We start from the raw sequence: 15970 nt of genomic DNA on the forward strand, positions 1-15970 counted from the left end.
TTTTTAGTAAATGTCTACAGGAGAAGGGGTTACTAGCCCATTGCTCCCGGCATTTTAGTCGCCTCATACGACACGCATGGCTTACGGAGGAAAGATTCTTTTCCACTTCCCCATGGACAATAGAAGAAATAAAGAAGAACAAGAGCTATTTAGAAAAAGGAGAAAAACCTAGATGTATGTATATATATATGCATGTGCGTGTCTGTGAAGTGTGACCAAAGTGTAAGTAGGAGTAGCAAGATATCCCTGTTATCTAGCGTGTTTATGAGACAGAAAAAGAAACCAGCAATCCTACCATCATGCAAAACAGTTACAGGTTTCTGTTTCACAGTCATCTGGCAGGACGGTAGTACTTCCCTGGGTGGTTGCTGTCTACCAACCTACTATATTTGCTAACTCAGTTTGCCAATGACAGTGCTAAATGATACTTTTCTTCTTAATTGAACAATGTCATTGTAAACTTTTCCTGTAGTGTTATTAATATGTAGTTTCCTTCCTTTCTTTTGGCTTTGTAGATGGTGTACGTGGCATCGGGTGTGGTAACCTCAGGAGCAGATGGTGTGCACTTTTATTCCATACCACAGTCTAAGTCAGAATCAGGTAACAAACATTTAAATTATTTTCTGTTTATTAGTGTCTACAGCTTGAAGGAAAATAGGATTCATAAAGTCATAGAACATGATTGCAAAGAAATCATGGAACGAGTGGGATTTGACCCCATGGTGAGCCAGTCCTAAAGCCAGTAGGCCAGTGTGCACTGGCCTGCTAGTTTTAAAACTGACTTACCTTGGGCTCAAACTCCACCCTATCCATGTTTAAAATTGGGTGTTTCCTTTGTATGAAAGACTAGTAATAAAAAATACATTATATTCTTGTATGTTAAGTTTGAATTAACAAGACCCACACATCTGTACTTAAGTACTATTCATTATAATTCACTTTGCAATAATTTTTCCTTTCTCTTATCATTCGGTTATAAATAATTTGATCACTATCACCCAGAGAAAGTAAATTAGCTAATTTAGTAATCTGCATAGTGTAGGTCTTTGTTCAATACGCTCTTGTTAGGGAAGAAGCGCTGTATAGCCCTTGTGGCTTAGCGCTTCTTTTTGATTATAATAATAATAATCTTGTTAGGGAAAATTTTTAATCTACTAAGAAAATTATGTAATTTGCTCAGTTTCATGCTTTACCTTACCAATGGGCCAGATTTGTACACAATTTGGTTAATATTAGATTTCAGTTTTTTTATTACTTTCATCATTAGGCGCACATAAAAGAATATTGTTTGGTTGGCATAGTCTATGATATGAGAGGTATGGCATTATTGTCTGTGACCTTGATTTATCCTCACATGTCATCAAAATGTCCTTGATTATCTTGGCCATCATGGCTACCCTGGAAATATTGATAGTATGTGATGGAAATCACATACTATCACATACTTTGATGGTGTCTACAGTTGCTTTTTGAGAATGTCTTGTGCCTCACTCTTTATGTCCATTAAATAATTGATTTTGGATATTTACATCACCTCATCTTGCTTCCAGTTATAAAACATGGCATCCAGGAGAAGTACTATTTACTCTTGTTGTCAAGAATAAGAACGAATCTGTGATTTCATTGAAGAAAGTGAAAGTTTTAGATATGCTTAGAGGTGGAACATGTGTGATTGAAATTGCCCATGTTTTTTATTTTAATGAACTGACCATTCATGTATTTGAGGTTGTTCAAGTGGTACAGATTTTTAACTGCTGAAGAAGAATCAAAGAGGTCAGTAGAGCTAAATAAGACTGAAATGTTACTGAATGCATGAATTGAGAAAAATGAAGAAAAGGGCCCTGCTTACTGCTCAGATAATAGGGTTTTAATTTGTATCATACTATAAAACTGTTTGAGAAGAAGGAAGGAGAGCCTTCACAATAGTATGTGCTTAATGCTGGTTGATTTGAAAGTTTTAAAAGCTCGGTTGTCTTCCTAACATTACATTTTCCAATGAGAGTATATCAGCCAATCATGTAGATGACTTTGTGCAAGGAAACAAGTAAGTTATGCACTTAGTTTCACAGCATAAAAGGATCATTTCAGCTTGTGTGTGCCATTGCAACAGATTTCCAATACAAACCTATGTTTATTTTTCATGTACGTAGGCCATTATAAGGTAAAGACAGAGCCTACTTACCCATTATTTGGCACTTTAATAAGGATTAGCATGGATGACTGATGCCTGGTTTGTTGAATGGTTGAAACTGCTTCATTCCTGCAGTGATGGTTTACTTGGCCAGATAAACCTTTGTGTTCAAGGTTTTCCTGATTCTTGATAGTTATTTGGAGACATTCTGAGATCTTACAGCCCTGGATCCAAATGTCATTGTGGTTTTACCATCCAATATAACCTCTTTGATATTATTATTATTATTACATTCAAAACCAAAAGCTAAACCCACAAGGGTCATACAGTGCCTCTTTGATATAACCACTGGGTTAAGGAGTTATTATAATGACTCAATAAATGCAGATTAGTGGAAAATTCATTGTAGCAGTGGATGATGGCTTTGAGACAAATTTATGAGAGTTTTGGCACAAATTTAACAGGGTAGTTGCACTTATACTTGCGGAGGTGGCATGCAGGCTGGGGTCATTGATGGCTTGTGGTGAATAATTTCTCCACCTCTCTCTCTTTGATATGCATGAACAATACATAAAGGTACTGTTTTAGGAGGAGGATGGAGAACCAACTGCAGAAGAATTACTAGTGAAGCTTAATTCCCAGGAAAGTGAGTAGATAAAAGATGAGGATGCAGAAGTTGCATGAGCAAGTCCATGTTTTTGGTCAAGTTGCAGATATGATAAGTCTGAGCATTGTTGTGGAGCAACTGATGATGGTATGTATGCTGGGAGGCAATTGAAGAGTCTTGGGCCCTGGACACTTATTGTGTTGTCTCTCAGTGTACTCGTGGCGCCCCTGCTTTTCATTGGGGTAATGTTGCATCTCCTGCCGAGTTTTTGCTTTCATATGGAGTGATTTTCGTGTGCAGGTTTGGTACCATTCCCTCCAGAACCTTCCAAGTGTATATTATCATATATCTCTCTTGCCTGCGTTCCAGGGGTATACCCTGACACATTTTTAATTCCTTCAAGTTCTCCATATCTGAGTAGTTGAAATTTCTCCTCGTTGAACTTCATATTGTTTTGAGTGGCCCATTCGAAGATTTGGTTGATGTCCGCTTGGAGTCTCGTGGTGTCTTCGATGGAGGTCACTGCCATGGTGATCCGGGTGTCATCCGCAAAGGAAGACACGGAGCTATGGCTTACATCTCTGTCTATGTCAGAAATGAGGATGAGGAATAGAATGGGAGCGAGTACTGTGCCTTGTGGAACAGAGCTTTTTACCGTGGCTGCCTGGGACTTTACTCTGTTTACTATTACTCTTTGTGTTCTATTTGTCAGGAAGTTGTAGATCCATCTACCAACTTTTCCCGTTATTCCTTTATCCCGCATTTTGTGTGCTATTACACCATGGTCACACTTGTCGAAAGCTTTTGCAAAGTCTGTGTATACTACATCTGTATTTTGTTTATCCTCTACAGCATCCAGGACCTTGTCATAGTGGTCCAGTAGCTGGGACAGGCAGGAGCGACCTGCTCTAAACCCGTGTTGCCCTGGGTTGTGTAATTGATGGGTATCTAGGTGGTTGGCTATCTTGCTTCTTAGAACCCTCTCAAAGATTTTTATGATATGGGATGTTAGTGCTATCGGTCTGTAGTTCTTTGCAATTGCTTTACTGCCACCTTTGTGGAGTGGGGCTATGTCTGTTGTTTTTAGTGTGTGTGGGATGACCCCTGTGTCCATGCTCCCTCTCCATAAAATGCTGAAGGCACGCGATAGGGGCTTCTTGCAATTCTTGATGAACACGGAGTTCCACGAGTCTGGGCCTGGGGCAGAGTGCATGGGCATGTCATTAATTGCCTCTTCAAAGTCTTGTGGAGTTAGAATAATATCCGAGATTTTTGGGATGACCAAATTTTGGGTTTCGTTCATAAAGAATTCATTTGGATTGTCGACCCTTAGTCTGGGCAGTGGCTCGCTGAACACTGAGTCATATTGGGACTTTAGTATCTCACTCATTTCTTGGCTATCATCTGTGTATGTCCCATCCCGCCTAAGCAGGGGCCCAATACTGGATGTTGTTTTTCCCTTAGATTTGGCATAAGAGAAGAAGTATTTTTTTTTTTCAATTTCCTTTATGGCTTTTAGTTCTTCCTGTGATTCTTGTCTCCTATAAGATTCCTTCAGCTTAAGTTCGATATTTGCAATTTCATTGACTAGTGCCTCCCTTCGTATTTCAGATATATTGGCCCCACTCAGCAGCTCTGTGACTCTTCGCCTTCGTCTGTATAGGGAACGTCTCTCTCTTTCTAGTTTACATCTTCTCTTTCTTTTTCTTAATGGAATGTGTCTTGAGCAGATCTCAAGAACCACAGAATTCATTTTTTCAAGGCAAATGTTCGGATCCGTGTTGTTTAGGATATCTTCCCAGCTTGTTTCATTTAGGACATGGTTTACTTGATCCCATTGTATGTTTTTGTTATTGAAATTGAATTTCGTGAAGAGACCTTCATGACTGCTCACATTTTGCTGGTCTGGAGCCCTGTGCATACATGTCTGTACCTCTATTATGTTGTGATCTGAGTGTATTGTCTTTGATACAGTTATAGTACGTATAAGATCGTCATCGTTAGTGAATATGATTTCCAGCGCATTTTCTAGTCTTGTAGGCTCTACTATTTGCTGGTTTAAGGTGAATTTTGTGCAGAAATTTAATAGTTCGTGTGTGTGTGAATTTTCATCTGAGCTGCCTCCCGGGGTGATCTCTGCTAAAACATTGTTTGCTATACTCCTCCATTTTAGGTGTCTCAGGTTGAAATCTCCTAGTAGTAAGATGTTTGGGGCAGGAGTTGGGAGATTTTCCAGACAGTGGTCAATTTTCTCAAGCTGCTCCTGGAATTGCTGGGAAGTTGCATCTGGAGGCTTGTATACTACCACAATGACAAGGTTTTGGTTTTCGATCTTTACCGCCAAAACTTCAACTACATCATTTGAGGTGTTTAGTAGTTCTGTGCAAATGAGCGACTCTGTGACATACAGGCCAACCCCCCCTTGTTGCCTGTTTAGTCTGTCGCATCGGAATAGGTTATAACCTGGGATCCATATTTCGTTGTCATAATGATCCTTTATGTGGGTCTCTGTGAATGCTGCAAACATTGCATTTGACTCCGTGAGCAGTCCCTTGATGTAAGGAATTTTGTTGTTTTTTGACGGCTTTAGACCCTGTATGTTTGCAAAGACAAATGTCGTATTGGTGGAATTTAGGGGGGTTTTATTTGCTGACTCTAATATCTGTTGTTTTGGAGTAGAGGCCAATGTCTATGCGTCTGCTCCAGAAGTGTTTTCAGGTGGTGTGGGATTGTTGTCATTTCTTGCCAGTCTTTTTTCCCTCCTGGCCCTTAAAAACCTCTGTCCCTGGAGAGGTTGTGGCTTCTCTCTTTTGTTTCCCATACTCTGGCTGGTCTGTGTCTTCTAGTCCCCTTTAGATGATGTGCCTGGCAGTATGTATTGTAGCATTTTCTTTCATGGATTGATAAATGACACATTTCTGGGTGAAACAAGTTACAAGAAGGGAAGTTGCACTCTCCTTTTGTCATGTGGGTGCTGCATTTTTTGGGATGGTCAAAGGTGCATGTCCCACCTGCTTTACCATATTTTTCCTGTTTCCTCAATATCTTTTACCCTTGTATGGACATCAGTGCTTTGAAATCCTAGGTTGTAATATGGGGGCCTGTCCGGGATCTGGACTTAGAGAAACGGTTGAGCTTAGGGTGAAGCTTGTAGCAGGAACATTGTGTAGCTTGCTGTTTCGCTTCGCTTTACAAATTTTGCGTGTCAGTTGCTTATGATCAGCCTTGCTATTGTGTGATCGTTCAACAGCTCGCTACTAGCTTGTTCAGTGTGCTCGCTTCGCTACGGTCAATCTTGTGTGCAGTCGGCTTTGCTTGTATGCGTATTCTGCAATCGTACTGTGCATAGCTAAGCGTGTTCTGCAAATTAACGTGTTACGTTGGGGTATTCGTACTGTGCATAGCGAATAACTTATGCCACCTAGACGAGTCAGACGCCTGGTGTCGGCATATACTTTGCTTAACCTACCTAAATTGTCCCTACAGCGTTGTTGGCAAATTGCTCGTTCCATTGGCATTCCCTATAAACGCACTCTCACAGCTGCACAACTGCGTTCACTTATTGCTGACATACTTATTGAAGAAGAGATGGCACATCAAACTCCTCCCTCTACGGGAGCTGGGGCAAAAACTCTTATGTTCTCGCATGAGGAAGATGATACACCTACGGAGCAAAATGGTCAGTATGGTGCAGCTGGGTTGTCTCAAGGTGAATCAGCGTCGTTGGCACTTGAGCTGGCAAAAATCACGCTGGAGCAAACTAGGGAACAGAGAGCATTCGCAAGGGAAGAATTTGATAGGGAAAGAGAAAGGAGGCAGTTTTCGCATTCTGTAAACGATTTCAGTTTACAAAAAGCAGTACAGCTTGTTCCCCGCTTCAATGAGGCCGAACCAGAGCAATTTTTCGAAAGCTTCGAAAATCAGGCTCGAGCCTTGAGGTGGCCGGAACAGCACTGGGCAGCGTTGGTTCATACAGCATTATTGGGTAAGGCACAGGAATTTACGTCGGTATTAACTGACGCTGAATTCTCTGATTATCAAGTAGTGAAGACCACAGTGTTGGGAGCATATACATGTATCCCAGCTAAATATCGTAAGACCTTCAAATTGAACAGGCGGCAGCTTGGTCAATCCCTGGTGGACTTTGTGAGACAGCAAACCAAAGCTTTTACCAGCTGGTATAAAGCGAGTGGTGTCTCTAACTTTGAGGAGCTGGTGCAGCTTATTCTGATTGATAACCTGCTGGAGTCTGTGGGACCAGAGGTTCGTGTCTTTCTGCAGGATCGTGACTTAACCACTGCATTGGAGGCGGCCAGGTTGGCTGATACCTTCGAAACGAACCGCTCCTTGTCCGAGCGGTCCCGTCTCTCTTTTCAACAGTCTGGCGTGAGCAGAGATCGACAACATTGGAGAATGAAGTGCCAGCCGGAGGGAGAGCGTCTACGTCATCCAACCAAGTCACCTGGTGAGCCACGCTTCTCAACATATGGTCCCCCTGCGGAGAGGCAAACTACTTATGGAGCATCTCGACAACAATATCCAGAGAGGCACCAGCCAGAACGACACCACTTGCAACGTCATCAGGGAGTAAAGGGCAAGCCTGTCGTCTGCTTCAGGTGTAATAAAGTTTGTCACATCAGTTCCAACTGCCCCCAAAAACCTCAACCCATCGGGAAAATCTCTAATATCCCTAGTAACATGTCCCCTAGAGAAGTAGAAAAAGGTATGGCCCCTTATTATTGCGAAAGTCTTATTTCCCTTCAGGAAAACTCAGAACCAACTAAAGTAAATACCTTTAGAGATACTGGAGCATATTGCTCACTTGTCAGAGAAGGAATATTACCCCTTTCAGAGAATACTTCCTTGAATTCCTCAGTTTTATTGGAAGCCTATGGAGGAGCTATATATTCTGTTCCTTTGCATAAAATTTATGTACAGTGCAAATATTACACTGGGTACTTGACTGTAGGTGTCTCAAAAGGATTTCCCATGAAAAATGCCATGTTATTACTGGGTAATAACATTACTACTGTTACTTCGTGTCCTGAACCTATAATGATTAATGCTTCTCCAGTGTTGGCCATAACTCGGGCAACATCCCAAGGGTTGTCTGGGGAGAATGTTGACCTATCCTTGGACGACTCCGATCTCGGAATAGCCACGTTGTTTTATGAGACACACCGGCCGGAGTCTCGTAAATCAAGTGAACAGACCCCGATCAAGCCTTCCTATTCCCAGGTTGCAGGATTGCCAGATGTCTCTGTTTCCATGCCCGAGGGACTGTCCTTCCGGGAGGAACAACGAAAGGACCCTTCTTTAAAATTCGCTTTTCAGGCAGCCATGGGTAAATCCTCTTTGGGTCATCCAGTCAAGTATGAAGTTAAAAATGATTATTTGGTTTGCACTGAGACTGGTAAGGAGATAGAGGGCCGGCAATTATACGACAGGTTAGTGGTTCCAACCAAGTATAGACCTCAGATATTAAATATAGCTCATAATACGTCATTAGGAGGTCACTTAGGAATTACAAAAACCTTGTATAGAATCACAAAAGAATTTTATTGGCCAAAATTAAAGAAAGATGTGAAGAATCATATTAGGTGTTGCCGAGAATGTCAGCAAGTTGGAAAACCTGGACATTCCATTAAACCTGCACCTCTCCAACCCATACCTGCTGATGGAGAACCTTTTGCAGATTTAATTATAGATTGTGTAGGTCCACTACCTAAGTCAAAGTCTGGAAATCAGTATTTATTTACAATTATGGATAAAGTAACCAGATATCCTGAAGCGATCCCAATGCGTAGTATCAATACTAAAGCTATTCTCAAAGCTTTAACAAAATTCATTTCTTGTTTTGGCATTCCTAAAACTATACAAAGTGATCAAGGTACTAACTTCACTGCCAAAGCATTTAGGGAAGTATTAACTAGGTTAGGGATAATTCACAACTTATCCACTGCCTATCACCCTCAGTCCCAAGGCGCCTTGGAAAGATTCCACCAAACATTAAAAACAATGATGAGAAGTTTTTGCATGCACTTTCCGACAGATTGGGATGAATCTCTACCGTTGTTGCTGTTCTCAGTACGAGAAACGGTGCAAGAGTCTACAGGGTATAGTCCGTTTGAGCTGATCTTTGGGCACAATGTACGAGGTCCTCTTCGGGTGCTCAAAGAAGGATGGATGGGAGAAGACGTAAGCTCAGCACTCTACAACCCGTCTTCAAGGTTGCAGGTGGCACGTGAGTTAGCCACGGCTAACCTAAAGATAGCTCAAAGTAAGATGAAACAGAGGTATGACAGAAGTGCACAATTCCGCTCCTTCCATCCAGGAGACAAGGTGTTGGTGCAGGAACCTATACCTGGCCACACCTTGAAAGCTAGATTTACGGGACCTATGCAGATAGTAAGTAGATTATCTGATTTAAATTATGTGGTAGCTCCCATTGATAAGACCTCAAAAACAAAAACTTACCACATTAATCAAATCAAGGCCTTTCATACACCAGATAAAGTCCCAGTAATGACTCTGTCCTCTACCTCTGAGGACGACTCTGACTCTTTGCACTCTATCTCTGAAATTAATACTAAACTTTCAAATTCTGTCCTCCTCAAGGATCCTAGCCCGTTAATGGATGGATTATCTGAAATACAAGCAACAAATTTAACTGAGCTTCTACAGTCATATCCTAATATTTTTTCGGATGTGCCGAAAAAATGTACGTTAGGTTACCATGATGTAGATGTGGGAAAATCTAAACCAATTAAACTCTCCCCCTACAGAGCTAATCCTGAAAAGCAAAGGCTACTTCAGCAGGAAGTAGACTTCTTGTTAGAACATGGTTTAGTGGAGGAGTCATCTAGTCCATGGGCTTCACCGTGCATCCTAGTAAAAAAGGCTGATGGAGGGTTTCGTATGTGCACAGACTACCGTAAAGTGAACGAGGTCACAATTACAGATGCTTACCCTCTTCCTCGTCTGGATGACGTAATTGACTTTGTGGGTAAGGCTACTTTTGTGTCCAAATTAGATCTCCTTAAAGGTTACTATCAGGTACCTTTGACAGATAAGGCGAAGGAAATCTCTGCCTTCGTAATTCCAGGAGGTCATTATCAGTATACAGTTACCCCCTTCGGAATGAAAAATTCCCCCTCTTCATTCCAGAAACTCGTCCATCAGGCTATTAAAGGACTTGAAGGCACGGCAGCATACCTAGATGATATTGTTGTGGTGTCTGATACTTGGGATCAACACCTACTTAGACTTAAAGCTCTGTTTGAGACCTTTAAGAATTCCCAATTAACAGTTAATTTATCTAAATCTTCCTTTGGCCAGGCCACTGTCACTTTTCTAGGCCATGAAGTAGGTAGTGGTAATGTTGCACCTAAACTTGCTAAAGTTCTTTCGATTAAAGATTATCCAGTTCCTCATGATAGGAAATCTCTTCAACGTTTCCTAGGCATGATAGGATTTTACAGAAGATTCTGTAAGAATTTCTCAGATATTGTAGCCCCTCTTACCTCTCTTACCAGTCATAAAGTTCCCTTTAATTGGACGTCAGATTGTAACACTGCTTTTAATAAAGCAAAAAGATTATTGTGCTCTGCACCCATTCTCCTGTCTCCAGACTTCTCCAAACCTTTTTCATTACAGGTTGATGCTTGTGAGTCTGGGGTTGGGGCGGTACTATTACAAATCGGGAACAAGGAGCTGCAGCCAATCGCATACTTTTCAGCTAAGTTCCAGCCACATCAGAGAGCTTACTCTACCATTGAAAAAGAAGCCCTCGCGCTGGTAATGGCTTTGGAGCATTTCGATGTTTATGTGGGCCAGACATCGCAGGTGGTCACAGTCTACAGTGATCACAACCCGTTAGTCTATCTCCAAGTCATGAAGAATCACAACACAAGGCTTATGCGTTGGACGCTCAGGCTGCAGCCCTACAATATAAAAATTAATTATATTGCCGGCAAAGAAAATGTGTTGGCAGACTCTTTGTCAAGAGTCTAGTTTAATATCTTATTTAGGTTAGGATGTATTTGTGGTAACCCCCCTTTCAAGCTCTTTTTTTTATCCCCTGATGTGGGGGTTTTTTTTAGTGAGGGGATACGGGCTACCGTCCGCTTGTATCTTGGACCTATGTTGGCCTATCTGACTGCTGTCTCACTCTGAGTTTAGGGTTTGGCTTTTGGTCACTAGGAAAGCTGAGCTCTATCTAAGAGTTGGATGGTGGAGAGGATAGGCGGTCCCATTATTTTGTGCCATGGCGGCACGGTTACCACTGGGAGGTGGCAGCCTAATCCTGAGCCTTCTCGGGGGTGGGGGTGTGGCATGCAAAGAGTACGTAACCTTTATTCGGCGCATGGACACACCCTCATTTACAGGCTATCTCCCCCAACCAGCGAACCAGGTTGCTAAGAGTCGATGATGGGGCCCCATCGTTCAACTAGTGACCAGGTTCTAGCCAATAAGAAGGTGGGATTGGCAATCGCAGAGGTTATGTGGATACCGCTCTCCTGTCTGCCCTTGTCATTCCCATTCTAGAGCTGGTTGAGCACGGTCTGCTATCTTGTGGCTTCTATTTCTGCCTTGCTTACCGTGACGTGCACTATACTTATTACTGTACATAGTGTACATATTGCTGTTCTAAATTGGTGAAGGATAATATAAGTCTAAACTTTTTCTACTGTGTTTATTTGCTCCCATTACACCTGGGATAACAGGCCATTTGAAATCCTAGGTTGTAATCCGGTAGAATCCAGCTAGTGAATCACTGTTTATTTTTTTCCTAATAAGCACTTTAACAGTAGATCTGTCTATCTGTATTGTAACTATTTGTTGTAGTTACTGTTTGATAGGGCATGTAGAGCCCCGTCAGTTAGTGAAACCAGTCAGAGGATATATTGTTATCAATGAATGTTTGAATCCAGTCGTTGGATAAATCCGGGCAGATCCAGATTAGCTCACTGGGTGATGTTGGACTAGCTCATAAAAGGATTACTGGAAAAAAAAAAAATTAAAGAGTAATAGGTGTTCAGTTTGATACAGAAAGTATAACTTTCATGTTTGGGTGCCGATGGCTTCAATAATGGAGGAATAATGATTTTCATTGTGTATATAGTGACCGCTGCTAACTGCAGGTTTACCACACACTGTATATGTCACTCCAGGTGCTGTATGACCCCTGCAATAACTTTTGAAAATCTATAATTATTATATTGTATTACCTGTAAATAAGATGACAGGCCAAAAAAGAGTTAAAAGGACTACAAATACTACAAAACAGTATGCATGTATACATATTTTCTATGCATATACAGTTTAGTGTTATTACATGTACTGTATGTAATAACAATATACATTCTTCTTCTTTCAACATACCAGCCATATCCCACCGAGATGGGGTGGTCCAAAAGAAAAAACTAAAGTTTCTCCTTTTAAATTTAGTAATATATACAGAAGGGGTTACTAGCCCCTTGCTCCTGGCATTTTAGTCACCTGTTACGACACGCATGGCTTACAGAGGAAGAATTCTGTTTCACTTCTCCATGGAGATAAGAGGAAATAAACAAGAACAAGAATTAGAAAGAAAATAGAAGAAAACCCAGAGGGGTGTGTATATATATGCTTGTACACGTATGTGTAGTGTGACAGACAAAAGACACCAGCAATCCTACCATCATGTAAAACAATTACAGGCTTTTGTTTTACACTTACTTGGCAGGACGGTAGTACCTCCCTGGGCGGTTGCTGTCTACCAACCTACTACCTACAACAATATACATATGTGTATTAATTTCGCCTGTTTGCGAATTGTTAAGCATTTCAAATCTCTTTCGTTGTCCACTGCATGTGGCAGGATTCAATGAAATAACTTTCAAAACGAGCTTGGTGCCCGGGGGTATGGGGAAACATCGCTTAGCTTCGGCTAAGCACCTATACTTATGGCAGGTCTAGTCTCTTGGTAAAGTACTGTGGACTCTGATACAGAGTTAGCAGGTTCGAGTCCTGCTGTGGACATAGAGACAATGTTTGTAAATAATTTCGCCTGTTTGCGAATTGTTAAGGATTTTTTTTTTTTCAACAAGTCAGCCGTCTCCCACCGAGGCAGGGTGACCCAAAAAGAAAGAAAATCCCCAAAAAGAAAATACTTTCATCATCATTCAACACTTTCACCTCACTCACACATAATCACTGTTTTTGCAGAGGTGCTCAGAACACAACAGTTTAGAAGCATATACGTATAAAGATACACAACATATCCCTCCAAACTGCTAATATCCCAAAACCCCTCCTTTAGAGTGCAGGCATTGTACTTCCCATTTCCAGGACTCAAGTCCGGCTATATAAAAATAACCGGTTTCCCTGAATCCCTTCACTAAATATTACCCTGCTCACACTCCAACAGATCGTCAGGTCCCAAATACCATTCGTCTCCATTCACTCCTATCGAACACGCTCATGCACGCCTGCTGGAAGTCCAAGCCCCTCGCCCACAAAACCTCCCTTACCCCTTCCTTCCAACCTTTTCGAGGACGACCCCTACCCCGCCTTCCTTCTCCTACAGATTTAAATGCTCTCCATGTCATTCTACTTTGATCCATTCTCTCTAAATGACCAAACCACCTCAACAACCCCTCTTCAGCCCTCTGACTAATACTTTTATTAACTCCACACCTTCTCCTAATTTCCACACTCCGAATTTTCTGCATAATATTTACACCACACATTGCCCTTAGACAGGACATCTCCACTGCCTCCAACCGCCTCCTCGCTGCTGCATTCACAACCCAAGCTTCACACCCATATAAGAGTGTTGGTACTACTATACTTTCATACATTCCCTTCTTTGCCTCCATAGATAACGTTTTTTGACTCCACATATACCTCAACGCACCACTCACCTTTTTTCCTTCATCAATTCTTTGATTAACCTCATCCTTCATAAATCCATTTGCTGACACATCAACTCCCAAGTATCTGAAAACATTCACTTCTTCCATACTCCTCCTCCCCAATTTGATATCCAATTTTTCTTTATCTAAATCATTTGATACCCTCATCACCTTACTCTTTTCTATGTTCACTTTCAACTTTCTACCTTTACACACACTCCCAGACTCATCCACTAACCTTTGTAATTTTTCTTTAGAATCTCCCATAAGCACAGTATCATCAGCAAAAAGTAACCGTGTCAATTCTCATTTTGTATTTGATTCCCCATAATTTAATCCCATCCCTCTCCCGAACACCCTAGCATTTACTTCTTTTACAACCCCATCTATAAATATATTAATCAACCATGGTGACATTACACATCCCTGTCTAAGACCTACTTTTACCGGGAAGTAGTCTCCCTCTCTTCTACACACCCTAACCTGAGTCTCACTATCCTCATAAAAACTCTTTACAGCATTTAGTAACTTACCACCTATTCCATGTACTTGCAACATCTGCCACATTGCTCCCCTATCCACTCTATCATATGCCTTTTCTAAATCCATAAATGCAATAAAAACTTCCCTACCTTTATCTAAATACTGTTCACATATATGCCTCAATGTAAACACTAGATATTAACCTAAATATTAACCCTTAAACTGTCCAAATGTAGATATATGTTTTCGCACGTAGTGCTCCGACCATGATTTTCTCCATTTGAAAGCATGTAAAAAAAGTAGATCTACATTCTGAGCACTATGCGAGCAAATGTAGATCTACGTTTGGACAGTCTAAGGGTTAAAGGGCAAGTCATCAAGTCAGTAACCAGTTGGTCAAAAAATAATTTTTAATCATGAATTTTTTTTTCCTCCAAATTGCTCACAGATGTGATCAGCTTAACCAGGGCCCTGAGAAAGGATGTGAAGGATGCCTCCTTGGCTTCGTCCGGCATTAGTGTTTACGTTGGTGAATCTCTCTCTCGCATCAACAGTTTTGACCTGAATTCAAGCAAAGTGTCTGAAGTCCTCAAGATTCCAAATGATACTGCAAATAATAGTGTTGTGGACTGTAAGGACGCAATTAGCAACATGTCTTATGTGTGTGAAAAACTTTTTATAGGCCTGAGAGACAGAGGAAATGTGCTTTTGTATGAGCCAAGACTAGGTAAGGTTGCACAAGACATAGCAACATCAAATATTTTAGAGAAAAATTGGACAATGGATGTCAGTTGTGGTGGAGACTTTGTGGCTATTGCTAACTCCTATGGTACTTTAAATGTTTATGATATAAGGAATTGTAGCAAAGCAATTTTTGCAGATACAGTGAAGGTGGAAGAAAACAAACTGGAGATCCACGAAGTATGCATTAGCCCAAATAGCTCTTTTGTATCAGTGTGTGGTCGTGACACAAATGTTCGTGTTTTTAACTTCAACAGAGCTGAGGTGAATAATGGAAATGTATTCACTCACGATGGTCATAGAGGACATAATGTAGAGAGTATTGTAACTCATTTATGGCACCCATCAAAGGACAAACTTGTTCTTTCTGCTGATAACACAGGTAAGCTAGAGGCTTGGAGGTTTAGATAGATCCAGTCTCTAGAGAAATTAACAGCTATATGTATATACAGTGGACTCCCGCCTTACGATCAGCTCCCAACTCGAACAGTTATGTAAGTGTATTTTTGTAAGTGCTGTTGTACGTGTATTTTTGGGGGTCTGAAACGGACTAATCTAATTTACAATATTCATTATGGGAACAAATTCGTTCGGTAACGGCACCCGAACAAACTTCTGGAATGAATTAATATCCTAAGTCGGGGGTCCACTATATTTAGAGTAATTTATCGAAGGGTCTCTTTAAAATGTGATTGCAGAGTACAGCAATACAGATTACAGCCAATTAACCCTTTCAGGGTCCAGAGGCCAAATCTTAGAGTGACAGCCAGGGTTCAAGAATTAAAAAAAAAAAAAACTTACAGAATTAAAGATAATATTTTTCTTATTATTTTATTAACACACTGGCTGATTCCCACCAAGGCAGGGTGGATCGAAAAAGAAAAACTTTCACCATCATTCACTCCATCACTGTCTTGCCAGAAGGGTGCTTTACACTATAGTTTTTAAACTGCAACATTAACACCCCTCCTTCAGAGTGCAGGCACTGTACTTCCCATCTCCAGGTAATAAAACAAAAAACAAAAAATTCCCTAAAGTCAGTACCTGACCAGCCGGGCTGTGATTCGTATGTCAGCTTGGGTGCGGCCAGCAGTAACAGCCTGGTTGATC

At 41.2% G+C, this 15970-nt stretch overlaps 1 protein-coding gene across 1 annotated transcript; it reads left to right on the plus strand.

Annotated features, from left to right (window-relative positions):
* The first annotated feature begins 515 nt into the window (after positions 1-515).
* On the plus strand, positions 516-15370 carry LOC138851986 (WD repeat-containing protein 73-like). The gene is made up of 2 exons (XM_070081580.1): positions 516-600; positions 14568-15370. Exons 1-2 carry the CDS (start codon positions 516-518, stop codon positions 15269-15271), a joined length of 789 nt encoding a protein of 262 aa, XP_069937681.1. The 3' UTR covers positions 15272-15370.
* The last annotated feature ends 600 nt before the right edge of the window (positions 15371-15970 follow it).

The sequence above is a fragment of the Cherax quadricarinatus genome, unplaced genomic scaffold (genome assembly GCF_038502225.1).
Source record: "Cherax quadricarinatus isolate ZL_2023a unplaced genomic scaffold, ASM3850222v1 Contig3219, whole genome shotgun sequence".
Taxonomy (NCBI): Eukaryota; Metazoa; Arthropoda; class Malacostraca; order Decapoda; family Parastacidae; genus Cherax; species Cherax quadricarinatus.